Here is a 22,584-nt window from a genome sequence, read left to right as displayed (position 1 = left end):
AAGGGTCTCAGAAACCTTACGAATATGCTACCCATACTCTGAGAACTGCTAGTCTAGTTAATAATGTTATTTCTCTGTCCTCTAAACTGTTGCAGTGGTATCTTTTGGCCTCCCATTATCTATGTAGTGAGCTTGAGTTTCATTTATCATAAATTGTTATTAATATCCTTTTTTCTTTAAGTTGTACAGCTATTTTTATATATCAAAAGAGAAAAAAACAAAAAATAGTTTTTCTCATTTTGATGGCTAGATGCACTAGTTTAGGCCTTAAACATTGAGCCAGAAAAAAAAATTTTTTTAACTAAATTTTTATGCCCAAGTTTGTTGTGTTTCAAACTAATATTTTGCCCTAATAATCTTCAACCTTCCACAAATTATTGAATTAAAAGGAGATTGAAAGAATTTGAGGCAACCACATAAAATGCAGTTTAAAAAAAAGATATAAATAAAGAAATTAGCAGGAAAAATAATTGTAGTTAAATAAAAGATGAAGCCAAGTTAAACAGTTTCCTCTAAACGTGTGCATAAAGTCTGAACTTCAGTTATTGAAGGTGGGTAACAAGTTTTTCTGTGAAGTTCCTGGCAGAAAATCAAGTAGAGAAGCAGTCATTAAAAAAATTTCATATTGTCCATCAATTTTTAAAAATAAAAATGACTGTATTGTCTAAGAAAAATTTTAAATATGAGAGGCCCTTTTAATTATATACCCAGTGGTTTTCAAGTAACAAACACAGTGGTGTAATAAGAATAGTAACTTCTCTTTCCTGGGAAGCTGTAACTGCCACTGAAGGAAGAGGGGTCTTTTCATTAGCATATAACTGTTACTGCTTTTATAGAACCTTAGTTGACTAAAAAGCACTATTTTTGTGAAGCTTTTAAAAAAGAGCAACAAAGAAGTTGAAAAATGTTAAGGAGTAACTGCTTACAGTTAGTTTTTATTTACCGCAGTGGCGCATGATGGTTACTTACCTCTAGGAAGTAGCATGAGCAGAAGATCACAGAATTTAAAAAAGCAAAATATTATATAGTGGTAAGGTTTTTTTTCACAAAACCAGAATATGTGAAATAACATCCCACACCTAATAGTCCACTCAAGGTAGGTAATTTTAAGTGTTTGAATGAGTTTTCCTTTTCAAACTATTGTATTTCAGAGGAATTATGTTAAAACATTCATAGGTGATAATATCGTTTTTCACCAGGTGTACCAACCTGAATAAGAATTACATGGTTTTACATGATCTATTTTTAAATGGCTTTATTGAGATATAATTCACATGCCATACAATTCATCCATTTAAATTGTATAATTCATTATTAGGTTTTCATATATTCAGACTTGTGCATACCTCACCACAGTCAGTTTTAGAATATTTCTATTACCCCTTAGCCATCATCCTCTAATTTCCTCATCCACTCCCAGTCCTAGGCAATCACTAATTTACTTTCTTTCTCTATAGATTTTCCAATTCTGGACATTTCAAAAAACAGGGAACCATATAATACATGGTCCTTTGTGACAAGCTTCTGTCAACGTAGCATAATATTTTTAAGGTTCATCCATGTTGTACATATGTCATTACTTCATTTCTACAGAATTGAATTTTGAGAGTAAAAAGAACAGGGAAAGAAGAAAAATCTGCAATCTGATAGTAGTGTTAAAATTGAAATTGCTAATACAGAAATGATTAGCATGATTTTTATTCTCTAAATTTGAAGAGTTCTAAATATCTCTGTGAAAGAGCTCATTATTTCAAACTGTTATAAAACCAGCTATGATAAATAAACATGTTCTTAGAATCTGCAACAGAGGAAAAATACTTAGCATATTAATGGATTACACTTATTTTTATTTTTCTAGTCCCCAAAGTAAAGAACGTTAATTATTGCTCATATGAGATGAAGATACCAAATGTGCTTAAATTTACTAATTTGAACTCCGTTATGCATATTGAAATGCAAACACATTTTAACTTACCAAGAGTTTAATGTATGTCAGATAGAGTCCAAACAGTTATAGGTTAGAAAACTACAGACACAGCTCAACCTCTGCTTTAGCTGTACTCTTTTAAAACTTACCTTATAAGTGCTTGCCAAGTACAGATGTTAATTTCTCAAAACTATGATACTAGTTATAATTTTAGCTTTTTTGTCAAGTTCAAATTTAAAATATATTTTAAATTATGCAGAAATGATTATAAAAGAATGTTTCTCAGTAATAGAAAATCATGAGTCTTCCAATTTTTTCAAAGGCATGACCAAGGTCAAAGTGGGTAAAGAAGATTCATCATCCACAGAATTTGTAGAAAAACGAAGAGCAGCTCTTGAAAGGTAATTCTAATCAGCTGTGTTTTATTACTCTAATGTTTTTACTTCAGTAGTATAAGTCTAATTCCATTAAATGGCACAAGTATATTTTAAGTATTAAAATTCTCAAAGTACCACTTGATTACTCTTATTAAGTGCTATAAGCTTTTATTAAGAAAATTGATTCATTCAGAAGTACTGTATACTTGTTCCATTTTTATTCTCATTATAGTCTAACAAAGTAATACCTATTTTCATCTGAATTATTTCCTTTGAATTATTACTTCAAATAATACTGAAATGTTATTAAATACAATGAAAAATTAGGTTTGTGCTCCCTCCTTCAACTCTTTATAATTGATTTTGACTTGAGTGTACAGAAGTATTAGTCATTGCTCAAGTTGACTGTATAGTTAAAGGCTGATAGATATATATGCTGTGCCTTGCTTTAGACTTCTTGACCTGACACATTTCCTATGGCTTTGAAGACTTGTGTTCATTGTGGCCGACTAAACGGGAAATGGATGGGAGGAATCCCACTCCCAGAATCTTAACATTTCTTCCTTGCTATGCTGAAAATGTGAGAAAACAAGTTCAAAACTGTCTTAAAGCCCAATTTGTAGTACATAAGTTGGTAATTACCTGCACTTAATACATTTTCTAATTTCATAGTTTTTGTTTGTTATTTTAATTGAATGTGCTTATTTGTTCTCTGTCTTATTTTCTCTCTTGGCTTAAAATTAGTGGTTGGTATAGATAGGACAGATTTTAGGAAATAGTATATATATCTATAGGGTACAAATTATTTTGTAAAACTCTTTTTGAGGCAGTGTATTTCTGGGTTTTAGTAATAAATTGTTTCAATTTTAAGAAAATACCACAGTAAAGTCAGGTTTGAACAATTTGCAATAAGAAAAGCTAGTGTGCAGCTTAAAATCTCAAAGACTTAAAAGATGAGATTATGTCTATGAGACTCAGCAGTTACTCAGGAAAAGGATTTAAATTGCATTGAAAGAAGTTTAATTTAGGCATTAAAATTGATTCTCTTGTGAAAGAGGTCATAGAATGAGTGTTTTTAAGAGTAAAGGTAGATAATGTGCTGCCTTGATTTTGCTTAGTCCTTCCTGAAAGTATAACCATGACCTTTTGAGAAGGCTTTCCAGTCCTATTTTTCTGTGAGTAAATTTGAAATATTTTGGATGGCATTCTTGATAAGGAAGTTAATGAAGATTTATTGTACCAAGGGCATATAATTTGATTCTACATTCACCTTTCTTTTAACTTGAATGCATTGCATAGTACTTAAACTATATCTTCATTCACTGTGTAACACTGAGGAGAGTTTTAAGGAAATATTGAAGCTTGACCTAGTGCATATGTGAAGATAGTTTCTTACTGATAAATGTTACTTGTTAAATACTACCTTAGTGGAATTTGCAGTAGTGGGGGGGAAAAAAAAAGGAAACAGTGTACTGTGAGTTCATTTTGTATTAGAAAAGATAACTAAAGAAAATATAGGTGTAAAGATACAGAAGGAAAGGAGGTGGAATGATTTTTCTCAAGTGATTTTTCTGTGGCATTTCTTAAAATTTAAACATTAGAATAGGCATATTTGTGGATATATAACCTAGTTGGATCTGGCGGGTCAAGGAAGTATTTCTTTGTTTACACTCTGGTATTCATTTACATATTTATTTGTTTGTACAACTTAGAGAATCCAGATAACTATCTTGAACAAAAGGATAAACATCTGGTATTGAAATATGGGAAGAGAAAGGGAGTGGTTAAGAACCCAAGTAATTTCCCTGTGCCACACTCAGTAAAGTAAGCAGAAATTACTTCTAAGTATCCCGAAGATCGCTCACTTGATTTTCTTAAGAGTGCTTCATATCTTACCTACAAGCATATTGAATTTATTTTATAGTAAGGATACACTTCTGTAAATATAAACTAAAAAATGTAAAGTAGCATTATACAGTGTGTAGGGTTTTAGAATCCTTTCTCTGTTGAAGCCTGCACTCAATTACACACTACACACTATCTGTGAGGCCTTGGACAAGTTATTTAACTTAAATTCATTGTTCCTTTTCTCTAAAGTGTAAGTGTATCATAACAAGCACCTGAAAACCCAACTGGCAAAGCCTAAACAGTTAGTGTCGGTTGATTAATCCATTCGTTCATATCAGGAAGTTTGGAGGTAGGCAGATGTTTAGTATTATCAAATCCATCAGGAAATCCTATTGCTTCCTTCTGATATCTGGACAACCATTTTTTCACCCGTCCACTACTAGTCCAAATGTCTGAATTAACTGCGGTAGACTCCTCATTGGTCTCCTTGTTTCCATCCTTGTACCTCTACTCTTTTTTCTAATATAGCAGCCAGGGTCATCCTTTTAAAACATGAGTCAGATCATCTTCCCACTCCTGTTCGTCCACCCACCCAGTTTCAGTCAATAAAAGCCAGAGTCCTCATAATGACCTATAAATTCTTACATGACTTGCACTGCTCACTCTGTTACCTACTTGATCTCCTATCCTCCTTGATCACTTTGCTCTAGGCCACACTCACCTTTTTGCTGCTCCTCAAAAACCCCAGGCATCTTCCCACCTTAGGGTTCTACCCCCTACCCTGTCCCCACTGCCTAGAAAGCTTTTGTTCCCAGGTATCTGTGTACCTAATTCCCTTACCTCTTTCAGATTCAAACATTCAGATGTCACCTTGCCAGTGAAGCCTATTTTGATTATTGGTTTCATTCTGACCTATTCTGTTTACATCGCCATCAACCACACCTTACACACTTGATCCCATTTACTTGTCCTTTCTCCACTTGTCCTTTCATTTTTCCACAGCATTTGCCACCTTATCACATACTACATAATTTTTATGTTTATGATTTATTGTCCGTCTTCTGTTAACTAAAATTAAAGCTCCAGGGACTTCCCTGGTGGTCCAGTGGTAAAGAATCCACCTTATAATGCAGGGGACGTGAGTTCAATCCCTGGTCAGGGAACTGAGGTCCCACATGCCACAACTACTGAGCTCATGCGCCTCAACTAGAGAGAGCCCACGCGCTCTGGAACCCACAAGCCACAACTACCGAGCCCACGTGCCCTGCAGTCTGCGCGCCACAACTAGACAGAAGCCCACGCGCCGCAGGGAAGGATCCTGCATGCCTCAGCAAAGAACCTGCGTGCCGCAACTAAGACCCGATGCAGCCAAAAATAAATTAAATAAATAGTAAATAAATCACTTAAAAAATAAATTAATTAAAGGTCTACTAGAGAAGGAATCCTGTTCTCTTGTTCACTGGTACATTCTGAGTACTCAGAACGGTAACTGATGTGTAGTAAATGCTCAATAAATGTTGAATGAACAAATGAATGTCATCAAAGACCCAGCCTCTTTCTACCTGTCTATTCTCTCATTCTTAGCACACATGTCTGAGTCTTAAGCGAGAGAAATATCTTTAACTCTGTTCCTCTCAAGCATTTTGTATAACCTGCTTTATTTTGTTTTGGTAAGTAAGTAGGAATTTGAAAGCCCTAAGTGATTCTAAATGTACCAATAACTTTTCCTTACCACAATTCTCAAGAACAACTACTGACCACCTCTTGTTGAATCTGATACTTATTTTTCATCAGTTCCATTGCATCTTCCAACTTCTGTCTTCCTTCAGTGTCTCTGCTTCTCTCCATACCTCTTTTCGTGTACTTTTCTCACATTCTTTTCCTTTTTGTTCTGTATCCTTCCTTTATATATCTACAACCCTCTCTGACCTTAATTCTGAATTGATGACTATTTACAAATACTTTTTTTAATGGTTAATTGCTCTTTATTTTCATGTAACCCTTAAGAAGAAAAGTTTTACCATCTCTTTTTCTAGAATATCATTTTCCAAAATGGATTCCTCAGATTGCTAGTATGTGGTAGGGTGAAAAAAGGAAATCTGTTGTCAGTTGAGGTTTATAAATGTAGAATGTAGCAAAATTAAACCAGGTTTTTTTCCTGCAGTACTTCTCACAGCATTTAATATGCTGCTGTTCATTATAGGTCTTAAAGAAAGGAATATGTATGTAATATATTTCAAACTTTCTTGATTGTAGAACCAGTCGTTTTCATGGAATATTGTATGAGACTAGTATTCTGCAGAACTCACTTTAAAAAGCTATTTTAGAATATAAATAGTATTAGGTATTTCCATTTAGGTAGAAATATTAGAATATTTCTTAAAGGTTTGGGTACTAGATGTTTTGTCTTCCTGCTTGTTCATTTTACAAACATCTGAGTGCTTGCTATTTATCAGCTGTTGTGTGCACTCAGATGAACAACTTACACAGACTGCTTTAAGCAGTGCACAGTCTAAGTAACTAAATAACTCACCTAGAGTAGTACTGGAGAACTTCAGTGTTAAAATTGTAAGTAAAATTCCAGTGGGAAAATACCAACATTTCTTAAACTTACAGGATTAGTGTTCTACTGCATCTCTTTTATACCTTTATAAAGTAAGCCTCAAATACTTTTTAAAACCACAGTGTAGATTGCATTGTACATATCTATTAAATGCTCTGTTTCTGTTATAATGACTTCTTGTGTGGGCTGTTGACTTAAAGTGAAGTTTAATATGGTGTGTATTTTATTTAAATATACAAAAACAGAAGTTAACATTTAAGCAGCGATTAGTCATTTTAACCATTATATATAGTGTTTGACTTTAGAAAAGATTATCACTTTTTTTAGAAACTATTTTAGGCATACTTTATAATCTTGTAAAGAGATAGAAGTCATCACTGACTACATTTATGCTGCAGAAATAAAGGTATATTAACTGTTAGGTAAAATATTATAATTGAAATATTATTGCATGTTACTAATCTGGGGAAAGAGCAATTTTTTAAAAATGGGATTAGTTAAGTAATCAATGATCATCAAATAGTGAACCTATTTTTTTATGAAAGATTGGTAATTTATTATGAATGTCAGGGCTATACCTTTTCTAGTAAAGGAAAATTACTAAAGTTAGGCTAATAGTGATTTAATAATGATGTTTCTCTTTACTTTTTATTTTATGTGATGTCATATAAGGAAGACATTTATCAAAAATAGCAGAACCTTAAAAATAAAAATATTGAAGAAAATTTAGTCCTTGTCAAATAAGGACCAAAACTTACTTGATAATTAAAATCTGCTGCCAAGAAAAAAGAAATTGGTAGGCTGCTCTCCATTTTGGTAATGATGACAATTTAAAAAAAAAAAGTTTAACTGGACTACATAGTAATATATATATTACTAGAATATGTATAGTAATAACTGGAAATATAATGACCCACCGAAAGATAGCATTATTTGATAAATTTACCTATATACCCTTTTATAACTCTAATACTTCGCAGTGAGAAGTTTGATAAGTTATTTAACCTCTCCCCATTCCTACCCCCACCCCCACCATGTCTCTTTTTACATAATTATGAGTTTTCAAAAGATGAACGAAAAGCTTTTTAATCATTAAATTGCTATAAGATTCTACATAATTAGAGTGAAGGCAAACTGATATGATAGGAGGCAAACAGAGGACATCTTTTTTTTTATTTTTTAATTTTTATTTTGTTGAAATAAGATTTAAAATAAGATGGTACTGATAAATAAAGGAGCATTTTATTCTTAAATCTAGGTATCTTCAAAGAACAGTAAAGCATCCGACTTTACTACAGGATCCTGATTTAAGGCAGTTCTTGGAAAGTTCAGAGGTATTATTTCTACTTTAAATTTTTATATGTAAATGTTCTCATTTATGATTATCAGTGTAATAATTTGTATAAGAATAGGTGTTCAGTAAACAGTTGCATTAATAGATGGAATAAAGCAAAGATTTTTTTTTGCTTAATGCTTTAATTAGCTTTAATTACTTTAAATTACTAACAAAATATCTTCTTTGCGTTGATAATTGTAGGATGATCATTCCCTTTCTTGAAAAATTAAAACCAGATTTAAAAGAATGGCTTATAAATAGTCTAATTCTGAATTCCCTAAGTTGTTGCTTAGGCATTGTGTTGAAGTAAGTTTATTCAGACCTCATTTTAGAGATAGTTGAATAATGTGTGTTTGTGTGTCTACATTCTAATCGTCTTATTAAGGTTTTGAGGTGCAAATTTATGATTTGAAAGAGCTTTAATTATAACCATGCTGCTCTTTATATTTGGCACATTTTATCCTCTAATTGTTACCGTTTGAGATTTGTTTTTAAATTTACTTGAACCCCAGAATTGTTAAAAAATTCAAAATCACACAGTCCTAACTAAACATGAGGAGATTTTTCTCAAGACTTTCTTCTTTTTTCCTTATAAACAGTTTATTTCTGCTAGCAAACAGGTGGACAGTGTTAAAGTGCTTGGCAATTTCTTAATATATTTTGACAAACAGAGTGTTGTTCCATCTAAATGTAAACGTGCAGAAGAAAAACAAATGGAAAGTCTATTTTTTAAGTTTTCCTTTGAGAAGTAGTGTATTTGAGAAATTACATCTCACTATTGAAATGTATGAGAGTGAAGAAAATACAACCTCCTTTTTTTCTTTTTTCTTTTTTTTCGGGGCTGTGTGTGGGGGCAGTCCCTTCAGTGGCCAGTTAAACCTCCAGGCTTTTAACCGGTTTGTTTGCCCTTATTTGTCATTCAATTCCAGCTGCCTAGAGCAGTTAATACACAGGCTCTGAGTGGAGCAGGAATATTGAGGATGGTGAACAAGGCTGCCGACGCTGTCAACAAAATGACAATCAAGATGAATGAATCGGATGCCGTAAGAGCTGATTTTTTGACTTGAATAATGAGATGAATTAATGAGCCCAACAGTTGCATTTTAAAGCTGTACAAGTAGAAAATAGGATATTAATTTGCTTATTGAGTTTAGTTCTCAGCACATCAGTTGACCACCATGGTTATACATGGTTGATTTGTTGCTTTAAAACAAGGAATGTAGCTTGCTATTTATTGGTAACCTAATTTACAGTGGTTTGTTCTGGCTAAATTAGCTCCATTTTCCATTTTTTACTTAGTGGTTCGAAGAAACGCAGCAGCAATTTGAAAATCTGGATCAGCAACTTAGGAAACTTCATGCCAGTGTTGAAGCCTTGGTCTGTCATAGAAAAGGTTTGTTTGTCTTGTTATTTATATGTTTAACGCTGTAAGTTAATTCAGATATTTTATTTAAATTTTATTAAAAATGAACATTTTAAAGTTACGAATATTTTAAAGAGGATGTTTTCTGTTTCAACTTTGTTATTTAATGTTTTCTGTTCCATTTTATGTAACTTCTAGTTTAGAAGGAGAAAAATCTTGAACTTGTAAAAGTATATTTTGAATTTTGGATTAAAACTGATTAACTCTTTGTTAAACATGTTTAATGAATGAATGAAGATGTCTTATTGATAACTCTTATATAATTAAGGAATGAAATTCAAAAATGAATGATGAAATTTTTCTTTAAAATGTTAGTTTTGTACCTATATTTCATAGAGAACTCTGGAGTATTTTCTTCATTTTTCAAATACCATATTTAAAAACCTGGAGGGGGTGTTAAAAATTCATAGAAAATTTTAGTTGTAATTTTTTGATTCCATGGTGAGGTTTTTGGTTTTATTTTTGAAGAATACATGGCTTTTACAATCATCTTTCTAAAACAATAAATAATTTAGTATGTGCCATTCCCAGCAATACATTGCAAAAAATAATTACAGAAAATCTACTGGTACATTTATTATTGAAAGTAACTTATAACAGTTTTTGCTATTTGTATTCTTTCTCTTAGGGAACATTTTATGGTTCTTTAAGAGAACTTTACATAATGCAGAGCAACAGAGCAATCCAAGCAATATAATAGTTAGTCCTTGACATCTGTTTTTCTTTATTTGATGTATCTGAAATAATCACATTGAAAAATCTTTTCAGAAATTCTTAATATTTCACTACGCATTGTTGTTGCACACAAAGAAGAAAAGAATAAGATTTATGTGAATTGCATGTACAATTTTACTTTGCTTTCCTCCTGTGAGCTAAATAATATTCTTATCAAAAATTATAGACATTATTTTCAATAAATGTTTAAAGGCCAAATAATGTAGTATAAATCAATTGTGAGCGTTCCCAGTGCTTTCCATATGAAAAATATATTTTTGGTCTTTTTTAGGACTAGACAGAGAAACAGTGAGCACTTTAGGGGAGAAAGGGAAGGGAGATTATTATATTATTAAACATAGTTCATCCCCTGGGAATATAGGCAGTGGTTCTTTTAAATTTTCAGTAGAGCTCTGAGCAGTTAACATTTATCTGCCCAAGGCATTTTAATGACTGATTGTTGCATGTTAATTATTTTAAAATATTTGAGCAGTTTGTGAATAGATAAAATTTAGAACGACAGTAAAAAATCAATGCAATATTAAAAAATTTCACTAGTGAACACTAAAAGTGCATACTTTTTAATTTCAGAACTTTCAGCCAACACAGCTGCCTTTGCTAAAAGTGCTGCCATGTTAGGTAATTCTGAAGATCATACTGCACTGTCTAGAGCTTTGTCTCAGCTTGCAGAGGTTGAGGAGAAGATAGACCAGTTACATCAAGAACAAGCTTTTGCTGACTTTTATATGTTTTCAGAACTACTTAGTGACTACATTCGTCTTATTGCTGCAGTGAAAGTAAGCCTTATTTTGTAATCTTCCTTGAATTCTTCATACTTCAGTGTTTTGCTTATAAGAAGAATATGGTATCCTATTAGTCATGCATTTAAGTGTGTAAATTACATACTAGTAAGTATAAAATGGCTTCAAGATGATTATTCATAGCTTAATATTCTCTTCCCCTATGACTTAGACAGTACAATAGGCAGAATTGATGTTTTTAAGAGATCTAAGGATGCCAAATAAAATAAAACCATTACACACTTACTTATGTATTTATATATAGAAGTTTGCAGCCAACTGATAGCATTTGTTTACTCCTTCTAGCATAAGCTGAAACTACCCAGTGGATTCTGTTATCATTAGTAAAGTTATAATAAGAAGCAGGAAAAAACCAGAACTGATTATTGCATGAATATGTTTAACGGTGGCTTTGGCATGAATTTGGACTATAAGCAGACATTCTGTGTATATGTCACCATCTAATTATAGACAAGATGGGACTAGATTAGATAAAAAATTGTGTTACCTAGTGGTAATGTTTAAGGATGAACAGTCTTAAGTTTCTGAATAGTTAAGAAAGTAATCCCATTAACTAATGAAAATTAGTATTTTATAGATAACTCCAATATTCAGATAATGAAACTGAACTGACTTATTTTATGTTACATGTTTTGGAATATACTTTTTAAGATCTTACGGTATCTTTGAATTACTGTTAGGAACGTTAGTTCTCATGGCATCCGGAGGAACTGGAAGTTTACATTGGATTCAAACATCTAGAAAGTTAAATTAGTATTTATAATCAGAACATTGATGCATTGCATATTATAGACGATTCTGTTCTCAGGCTAATGATGACAGTTATTACTAGAGGGTTCTTAGCATTTCAGAGTGGTACTTTCTTAGGTTTAGGTTTGTCTACATTACCAATTTTGTTTGTATTTATTCTTAGGTGTTACTCTTTCAGTTTTTATTGGAGTGTAGTTGATTTACAATGTTGTGTTAGTTTCAGGTGAACAGCAAAGTGAATCCGTTATACATATACTTATATCCACTCTTTTCTTTTTTAGATTCTTTTCCCATATAGGCCATTACAGAGTATTGAGTAGAGTTCCCTGTACTATACAGCAGGTCTTACTACTTATCTATTTTATATATAGTAGTGTGTATATGTCAGTCCCAATCTCCCAGATTATCCCTCCACTCCCTTATCCCCTGGTAACTGTAAGTTTGTTTGCTACATCCATGACTCTACTGCTGTTTTGTAAATAAGTTCATTTGTACCCTTTTTTTTTAGATTCCACGTATAAGCAATATCATATGATATTTGTCTTTCTGTGTCTGACTTACTTCACTCAGAATGACAATCTCTAGGTCCATCCATGTTGCTGCAAATAGCATTATTTTATGGCTGAGTAATATTCCACATCTTCTTTATCTGTTCCTCTGTTGATGGACATTTATGTTGTTAGATGTTACTCTTTATATTCCTGGCGGTTAATTTTTCTTTTCACCTATTTAAATATATTAATATAGATAGTTATCAGTTCATTTTATATAGGCAATTTGTGATATACAGAAATTCAGTTTACAGATAATGGTTCCTGTTTCTCACCTGCTCTCACCTCATTCCAGAGCTCCCACTAGCATGAGAGCTATTATTAAAAAGTATAACACCTGCAAAAAACCTGTGGGTTCAGAAAGGGACACTAGGCACTGTCTGTGAGAAGTAGTACCTGCTGAGAAGAGCTAACCTGGGACAAGACTCCCTGACAGGGTTGGCCTCCCTGTGTGTTGGATGCTTATCCCTCAAAGACAGCTTTTCTCATACTGCCTCTGCCTTCTTACTGTTTTTTTACATTCCATGAAATTACAGTTATATCAGTGTTTCCCGGAATGTTTTTTACATAACACTGACACCGAAAGATGTGCCACAGTCAGCTGAGTTTTGGAGATAATGTATGCAGTATCCCTGTCTTGCAGATTCAGAGTGCATTTAAAAAGCTCAGGACTGTCTAGCAGTAAAAAAAGACATTTAACTTTATTTAATCCAGAGGCTTCCAAATTCATATGAACAGGAATTCTTTTCCACTTAATATATTTTTACATATATGCAACACACTTTGGGAAATACTGAATTAGTGATTCATTGACTAAAAGGAGAGTTAAAGAGCTATGGTCAAGTTATACCTTAAGATGAATTAAGCTCTTTCAGATTGATTTTCTACTGAAACCTAGCCCAGGTCAACTTCATAAAGGAGTTGAGAAATTATGCAGTAAGATGACAAGGCATTTTTTATGGTCTTTATTTTTTGTTTGTTTTTTATTTTAAACTAATTCATTTGTATTTGAAAGAGTAATACATGCACAGAATAATTCTAACAGCCCTAAAAGGGAAAATTTCTTTTTACTAAAACCTCTAGTTTCTCTTCCCTTGGTGAAATTCTGTTAGATGTCTTTACAGAATTAGCTGTGCACATTTATGAAGCTAATTTTCTCTTTGTTTTTCTTTCCTTCTTTCTTTCTGTTTCTTTGTCTCAGCCCCCTTCTCCTTCCCTTCATCTCTTCCTTCCTTCTTCAAAAAGGCACATATTATATCATGATTCTTTGCCTGCTTTTTTTTAACCCACTCTATTTTAAAAAGGTCTCTTTATCAACTTACGTAAATATATGTTGCATTCTTTTAAATGGTTGTATCATATTCCATCATTTAGTATATAGATGGACCTTGTATTATTTGATGAGTCCAATATTAAATATTAAGTATTTTGATAATAATTCTTTGGGCATAAAATTCCTAGAAGTAGAATTACTTGGCCAAAGGGTATATGAAGTTTAAATTTCAATAAACGTTGCCATATTACTGTCTGAAGAGGTTATACCTCTTTATACTCTCACACCAATATATGTGTTGCTTCTTCTCCCACCCAGTGGTGGTTTTTTTGTGTGTGTGTAAGTTTTAATTTCTTTAGTTATTGTGAATTTAAGCATGTTTACAAATGATAAGCCATTTGCACTTCTACGAATTGTTTATGTTTATGCCCAGTTTTATTTTTTGTCTTACTGATTTCTAATACCTGTTTAATACTATTTAATACTTAGCTCTTTCTTTTATCCGTATTGAGAGTACTTTTTAAAATGATGGTAATTTTGAAACTAGGAGTATTAATTAGAATTTAGGGCCAAAGTAGGGGTACTGAGAACATGAGAAATTGGGGCCTTAAAGAAAGTGATGAAGTTCATCCACTCAGAATACTGCCCAGGCCTGGCCTTGTAGCCAGGGAACTCCTGTTTCCCTCTTTTGTATAGGCTCTGACATCTGGGACTCTATACTTTGGATAATACGGTTAGTTAGCTCACGTGTATTAAGTGGTAAACTCGTTAGATGCATTTTCATGTATTGGCCTTCTGTGAGCCACTAGAGGAGGGTCAGGGATTGAGGGTAATAGCTTTGAATGTTTTTAGCACTAGAATCTTCATAAGGAATTCTTACAGGGAATGCAGATCTATAAAATACATAAAATAATTTTTTTAAAAACCAGTAGATGGATTCCCCAAGGAGTTTAACATCTTCATCGTTTGGCTGTAAGTAATCAGCATCCTTTCAGGACTCCAGGAATCTAGGCAGCATACTTTCAGATTCACTGAATTAGAATATGGTATTAATTAAATTAAAATTGCAGCCTTAAATTTCCTGATTGGCCAGGAAAACTCCACAACTGCAACCTTGTCTAACCTAGATGAACTTGCATACAATTGCGTACCATAAATTGGCGGGGGGTGGGGGATGTCTAAAGTCAATCATCAGTGTAAATGTATCCCTCTTGTAGAAGAAGCTGGTTGTACCACAGTGGATTAGTATCTTGACATGCAGAGGCATACATTAAGTTATGATTTGATATTTCGGGATTGACATATATACACTAATATGTATAAAATAGATAAATAATGAGAACCTGCTGTATAGCTCAGGGAACTCCACTTCGCTGTACAGTAGAAACTAGCACAACATTGTAAAACAGCTATACCCCAATGGGAAAGAAAAAAAGATAGCATTTTTAGAAGATCAGGTATGGTTCTGATTCTTTTTTTCTTTTATATTCTGGTGTTACAAGGGTAGGAAACCAAGTGAAGAAAAAGTTAATTCTTATGGAGTTGAGATTAATTTTTTTATCTAAAATAACCTGACTTTAGTAGCTTTGCCTTTACCATAGCTCCTATATCTGTACCACAGTGAACATGTGATTTTTGGAATATTATGAGATAATAAACCGGGCAGAGACCAAATTAGTTTAAGTTGGTGTATCACTGAAAAGGCCAGTTGATATATACTAAGAACTTAAGCAAATATTGAAATTAAAGGGCATTTTGGTTTGCTGTTGCACTGTATTGGTACATATTTTAAATAATCAAATTGTTATTGAACAGAGGAATTTATAAATGAAGAGCTGATATGGCCGTGTTCCTTTAAAGGAAAACTAGGCCTAAAGTCTTAAATTACTTTTAAAATTTGTGTATGTGTAGGGGGTGAGGCACAGGGATTGTTTGTTGTAAATAATAGTGACTTTTTGAATGTATTTGTGTTAGATGTATTACTTTTGTGATTTTGGCCCAAATTAATTTGGCTGAAGCAAAATCAGTTCATAATGAGAAATGTTTTAAGGAGAATGTAGTCTTTTAAACATAAAAAAAGCAAACAGAGAACAGTAAGACTACTGAGAGAAGAGAAATTATATGAGATGACAAATCTAGTAAAATGTATTTATATGCCTATAGAGTGCGTTTAACTTACCAGTTTGCCTGGGATGTCTCGTCCTGGCTAATTAAAATGTGTACGGTCTTTAAGAACTCTGGATTTGGAGTTTTTAATATTCTTGCCCACATTTTCAAAATATGCTGTATGCTGTAAATACAGTCCGATTATGGTTTTTTTCTATTACTTAAGTTATTATTATTTGCACTTCTGGTAGAAATCTAAGAGTTAATCAACTACGTTTATATGTGTATGTTATCTAGAAGTAATCCATAATAGTACTTACTAATTATTAAACATCCTCTAGGTTAAGTCACCATGCATGCTATATACTTTTCATTTTATTCCTAGTCCATAAATCTAGATCTCATTTCACTGTTTTATATTTGGAAGAACTGTGGGTTATAGAAATTAAATGAATTTCCCCAAGATCATACAGTGACAAAACTAGTATTTGAATCCAAATTTGATTTGTTCCAAAGCCTACACCTTGAAAATACACTATCTACGTGCTTTCTTCTTCATCAGGTTCCTATAACAGCATGTATTAATTTACTGTTTCTTGATCCAAAAGCTCTCTATTTGGAATAAATGAAAATAACACTGTTTCACCCATGTTATTAATGCTTGCTTCATTTGTTCAATTAATAAATACTAAAAAAAGTGAATATATCCCCAACATCAAGCTAGAAAAGGGATTATTGTTGTATTCCAGTCTGTCCATCAGTTTTTTTTTAATGAAATTTCTAATTAGTGTCTTACATTCATATTTCATTTTTTTCCTCCATTCACTTGCTCTTGCTCTACCAAACCCCTTGAAAGAAGTCATGGAGTTGGTTGAATTGTTCTGTTACGATCTTTTTGTCTATTTCTTCATTTAATTCTGCATACTAGATACATATATCCATTTGCGCTTTTTACCTTGTATAGGACTATCTCTCCCCCCGCCCCTGGCATTTTGTTATATCTTTACATTGTTTTGCCTTTTCTTTTATTTGCTATTGGTAATCTCTTCCACCACACTTTTACTTTACTTTCTGTTATCTTATGGCTTTTCACATTTCCTATTTTTAATTTTTTGGCGTATTTCCAACACTTAAATCTGCTTTTGATATTTTAGTAGGAAAACTTTCAATTGTAAATATGACACCAGCATTTTCCTATTAAATCTTTCTTCAAAGCATAAAACTCTGTTAGGAATCTTATTATAAGCCACATTTTAAACCCTAAAGGTGGGACTTCCCTGGTGGTCCATTGGTTAAGACTCTGCACTCTCAGTGCAGGGGGCATGGGTTTGATCCCCCTGGTATGGGAACTAAGAAAAAGAAAAAAACCCTAAAGGCTAGTGAAATGGATTTTATATGTAGTTTTGTTTTTTGTTTTTTTATTCTGAGCTCTTACATTTCATCCAATTACCAGGTTTTTGTTTTTAAGCAAATGAATATGGACCTCTATTTTCTTTGATATTGGCGTGTTTATTTTCAATATCTCATTATATTAGAGTAGTATATAAGTACTTGGTTTTATTGTTTTTCGTACTATAGCACTTCTAGTATTTTGGAAGTATTTCAGTGTTAATTCCCAGTAGTAATATTATGTCATTCACTTATAGGGTGTATTTGACCATCGAATGAAGTGCTGGCAGAAATGGGAAGACGCTCAAATTACTTTGCTCAAAAAACGTGAAACTGAAGCAAAAATGATGGTTGCTAACAAACCAGATAAAATACAGCAAGCTAAAAATGAAATAAGAGAGGTGATTAATACAAAATGCTTTATTTATCTCTTTACCCAAATTTTCCATGACTCATTCATATATGCATAATTTTTCATAAATTTTTTTCTGAACCATTCAACACTTAGCTATTTTTTCATAACTTATGAACTGTTTTATAATTACTTTAACATTTTGATCATCATTAAAATCTCCAGATCCCTTTGTTACTTTCACATAATTATGGAATGGATAAAGAAACATACAAGGAAAAGATTTAAATTAACTTTGAATTAATGATCACACATTTCTTTTGAGATGGTTAATTTGATTTCAGATAATTACTTATTTTGTGTCTAAAACTGGTTTTAGAGATAGACTTGTCCCACATGTAGCTGTCCAGGCGACATTATCCCCCATATATATGTATTATATATGGTATTTTAGTAAATTTGTATAAGTTTATTATAATTTATACACTTTTTTTGCCATGCTTCAATAAGGAAATTGAAGAGGTAGGACAACCTTTATATTACTTAAAGTAAATGTACCTGCTCTTTGAAGAGTATGTACCAGTGTTTTGGTTACATAGTGGGAAAATATCATTTCATTGCTTAAGTCTTCATTTATTTTATTTTAGCTGTTCCATTGGTCACTAATCACAACGTTCATTGTTTCTGTAGTGAATTTAATGTTTACCGATAGGTGTTCAGTAGACCATAATTGCACAATTTTTTTTTAATCTGTACATTTCACCATTACAAAAATGTTTTTTAAATGTTTGTCATATAATTTTTCTAATTAATTATTTCCATGGGCATATAAATTGTGATGAACATGTATTCTTGAAATTAGCCAGTAGTATTGATATATTTTGAAATAATTTAAAGGCATATAAAGAAATGAGAAAATTACACTCTAACACTGCTAAATTATTTGATGGTGAATTTTATACTCAAAATCTTTTCATCTAAATTAAGGTGTGGAGACTGTAGTTCATTAAGCACTAGAATATCCTAATCGTAAATCTGACAGTAAAATATTAATGGAAATTAAGCTGATGTGCATTTCCACTACTGAAAAGTTACATACAAGTTTGAATGATGCCAAACTGGGCTTTGCCAATATTGAGCTTTCAGGATTTTTAGGCACTGCATTATAAATCAAATGAGTGGTCATGACAGCTAGTTCTATAAATTTTTCCCAGACAAGATTAAAAAATCTGTACCTTTTTGTTTGTTTTTGTCAGTGGGAGGCAAAAGTGCAACAAGGAGAAAGAGATTTTGAACAGATCTCTAAAACAATTCGAAAAGAAGTGGGAAGATTTGAGGCAAGTATAATAATTTCACACTTTTCTTAACAACTTGGTCACATTTTGCCACAATATCATGGTAAAATCAAGTTTGGTTTTGTACTAATGGACCTTTTTTTTCCCATGTATTGTACTTTAACAGAAACAACGAGTGAAAGATTTTAAAACTGTTATTATCAAGTACTTAGAATCATTAGTACAAACACAGCAACAGGTAAGGTAATTTTTTATAACTTAAAAACTTCTAGAATTTGTTTTTGATATGCTTTTTTATTTTAAAGATGATAATCAATGAAATGAGCTTTACTTGAGAAGTAATAAATGGAGTAGAGAAAACCAAAGACAGCAAAGGAAGAATGGTAGTAAAAGTAATTGGAAATTCTCGGGTCCTTTTTGCCCCTACTGCTAACCTCTAGGAAAGATACACTTTTCCCAGTTTTAGAATATGAGAAACACTCTGGACTACTTTTCCCTTTTTCTCAGTCGTCCCAGTTTTACTTCCCTATTGATCATAGCTGTTTGAGTACATTCTTGTAGTAAGTTCTTCTCTTCCATACCAGCTAGAACTTAAACTAAAAACTAAATTTTAAAGGTTTTTTAAAAAATGTTGTCTTGATTTTTCCTTTAGTTTGTGTGGGTTTGGTGTTGATTGTATACCGCAAGTGGCATTTGTCTCCTTAAATAGAGAAAACCATGGATTTTAATGTTATATTAAAGAAAAGTCTGTAACAAGATAATATCAGAGGTTTGTTCCTGTGTATTTTAATATAAATTTGAGTAATAGATCAAATTATTTAATATCTTGAATAGAAGGATTTCTTCCTCCAATTCTTTTTAAACTATATAATATCAATAGATTAAATTTTTAAATTAGGTGATAATATTATATCTTCAAATTATATTTGTTTTTTATTTTAAATACTTAGTTCATAAAGTCAGATTCTTTAAATATAAAAAGAAATCAGGGGCTTCCCTGGTGATGCAGTGGTTAAGAATCCACCTGCCAGTGCAGGGGGCGTGGGTTCGAGCCCTGGTCCGGAAAGATCCCACATGCTGCGGTAGCAACTGGGCCTGTGCACCACAGCTGCTGAGCCTGCGCTCTGGGGCCCGCGAGCCACAGCTGCTGAACCCTGTGCACCTAGAGCCCGTGCTCCGCAACAAGAGAAACCACGGCAATGAGAGGCCCACGCACTGCAACAAAGAGTGGCCCCACTCGCTGCAACTGGAGACGGCCCACGCACAGAGCAAAGACCCAACTCATCCAAAAATAAATTTTAAAAAAATTTTTTAAATGAATAAATAAAGCAACTATCTGTAAAAAAAAAAAAAAAAGGTTATATAAGCTTGTTTTTAAAGGAATTGTTTTAAACTTAATGTTAAACTTCATGTTAGTTTATATGTCAGTCTGTTCTGTTCTATTCTGTTCTCTGGACTCTGGACTATCCAGGAAAGACTGGCAGCTAATTCCTTCCAGTCTCTTTTACATTTGCTTGGATATTTTCTTTTCTTCCTCCTTTTCTCATTGTTTTTGGCTAGCAATAACAAAATGTGAATATCCTCTGAATTAGGAGATGTTATCACTTTATATTGGAAAAGCTCATTGCAGTTTTATTATTTAAGGTAATCTTATTTAACTTATACTAACAAACTGTTCCTATATATACAATTCATAAAGAAATCTTTAAGTTTTTCAGTATTAAAAAATTTTTTTTCTTACATCAAAAACTAAAATTACCCAGGAGTAATTAATATTTTAAAATAATTTATATATGAATTATATTGACAGACTTAATATAAGGGAATTTAGATGATCCCTTTAAGAACCAGACTTTAGTAAATGTTAATCATTGTTAGCTATTTGTATAGATTTTTTTTAAATGCTTCACAGGATATATTATTATAAACGACAAAAAGATTATGAGAATGTCTTTTATTTTTTGTTATCATCCACAGCTGATAAAATACTGGGAGGCATTTCTACCTGAGGCCAAAGCCATTGCCTAGCAAGAAGGTTATTCCTGTTAAGAAGATCTTGGATGCTTGTTCCAGTTATGCAGAATTCCATAGTGAAATCATCTAAAACCATCTAAATAAACCACTATATATTTTATGAATTACATGTGGTTTTTTATAAATATATATTCTGACATTTTATTACAAGCTGCATGTCCTGACCCTCTTTGAATTAAGTGGACTGTGGCATGACGTTCTGCAATACTTTGCTGAATTGAACACTATTGTGTCTTAAATACTTGCACTAAAAAGTGCACTGCAAGGCCAGAAAATTTTACAATATTTTTTTCTTTACAATATGTTCTGTAGTGTGTTCGCCCTCTTTATGAAGTGAATTATCAGTGCATTGATTAATGTTCACTTATACATTCCTGTACGGAAATGATGATTTTGTGATTACAGTAATAAAATGATATTCCTTGTGAAGTATTAGTAACAGATTATTTGGGTATGTAAACATATTAGGGATCTTTTAAAAGCATTTTAATAGGAAGAAACTTTTTCTTTTAGATGTATATAGGTGATGCTATGATCACTAATTTTTTTAATTCACAAAAAAACTGAACTCTTTCATTATTAAATGATTCAATGAAGGAAGGTTAATTAAGTTTTTTTATCTCTTGGTTCAACTTTGGGGAGTGCTCTTGTCTTGAGTAAGGGAGTAAATAATTGTGTTTGCTTGTTTTTATCCATTCCTATTATAAGTGCCCAACTTAAGAATTAGGAAAAAGTAGATGTTTCTGTTACAGGTCCTGTGGATTTTGCTCATTTTCTATTATCTTCAAAGTCCAAGACTTTGCATATATTTAATTTATTCCTTGCCTTTCCTTTGTTTTTTGTTTTAAACTAAAAGTAGATCATCTGTGGTTATCATTGACAAAGAATAGTGCCATGCTAAAATACCCTGTGATTTGATGAATAACCAAGGATAGTGCAAAGGAAATTTGAAGTAAAATGAAATTTGTCTTTGGCAGCCATCTCACCTATTTCTGTATCCTGTTTAGATGGCAATTATATAACCCTTAATGTTGATGAAAGTTTAGTTGTAACTGGGATCAGTTATTTCCATTTTTTAAAAAGTATTCTTAAAGATGCCCCTCTTCTCAGGCTTAACAACTGTATCTCCCTTCCAGAAGAGTAGAATGTTTTATGTGTAACTGAGTCCTTTCTAGCAGCGCACTGGATACAATTAATATATCAGAGTATCCTCAGGATATGTTTGCTTCCACTTATTTTAGTTGAAATTTTAGGCCTACTGTAGGTGTTGTTCATATTTATGATCCTGGTACCCAGAAGAATGCTTGATACATAATAGGGAATAATAAAGACTTGATGAATTGAACAGGAAAAAAAAAAATCCTGAGTGATGCAAAATAATGTTTGCTGTCTTGAGAAGAAGGAGAAATTGAAGCAGAAATAGTATAGTCTTCTGTTGTTGCTTCTGTTGGAGGTAACTTAGATACGTTTAAGAAATGAGTAATTCCTATTAATATGTATCAGATCCTATCTTGTTGTCCTGTTAATACTGAGCAAAAATATAGGCTTACTGGGAAGATGAGCTAGTATTAGGTACATAGGTTATGCTTACACGTAGGATAATTTAGTTATTCAAGCCCAAATCATCCATTCTGCTGTGGTACATGTGTAATGACCGTCAGTACCTCCAAATAAAATAATAAATATTTTCAGACTTGATCAAGCTGAAGAGAGTAACAGACCTGAATCCATTCCAGATTTCATTCCCCTTAACAACCTTTACTAAAAGATAAAGAGGCTGTTGGAAATTTCAAGTATATTATATGAACTTCTGATACCTATGTAC

General features: G+C 32.3%; 1 protein-coding gene across 2 annotated transcripts in view; it reads left to right on the top strand.

Moving 5' to 3' along the window:
• SNX2 (sorting nexin 2) overlaps positions 1–21,188 on the top strand; it is a 53,414-nt gene extending 32,226 nt beyond the window's left edge. For both annotated transcript variants that reach the window (XM_027099304.1, XM_027099311.1), the window contains exons 7-15: positions 2,250–2,328; positions 7,974–8,049; positions 8,981–9,094; positions 9,351–9,444; positions 10,780–10,985; positions 17,336–17,479; positions 18,687–18,767; positions 18,892–18,963; positions 20,703–21,188. In XM_027099304.1, coding sequence (XP_026955105.1) covers positions 2,250–2,328; positions 7,974–8,049; positions 8,981–9,094; positions 9,351–9,444; positions 10,780–10,985; positions 17,336–17,479; positions 18,687–18,767; positions 18,892–18,963; positions 20,703–20,753 — 917 coding nt within the window. In that variant the 3' untranslated portion in view covers positions 20,754–21,188. The remainder of the gene's footprint in view (positions 1–2,249; positions 2,329–7,973; positions 8,050–8,980; positions 9,095–9,350; positions 9,445–10,779; positions 10,986–17,335; positions 17,480–18,686; positions 18,768–18,891; positions 18,964–20,702) is intronic.
• The last annotated feature ends 1,396 nt before the right edge of the window (positions 21,189–22,584 follow it).

Source organism: Aethalodelphis obliquidens, unplaced genomic scaffold, assembly GCF_003676395.1.
Source record: "Aethalodelphis obliquidens isolate GAN/ISIS:26980383/991018 unplaced genomic scaffold, ASM367639v1 scaffold4, whole genome shotgun sequence".
In the NCBI taxonomy this organism is placed as follows: Eukaryota; Metazoa; Chordata; class Mammalia; order Artiodactyla; family Delphinidae; genus Aethalodelphis; species Aethalodelphis obliquidens.
The sequence above is the reverse complement of the archived record's forward strand: the minus strand, read 5'-3'. Positions and strand labels throughout refer to the sequence as shown.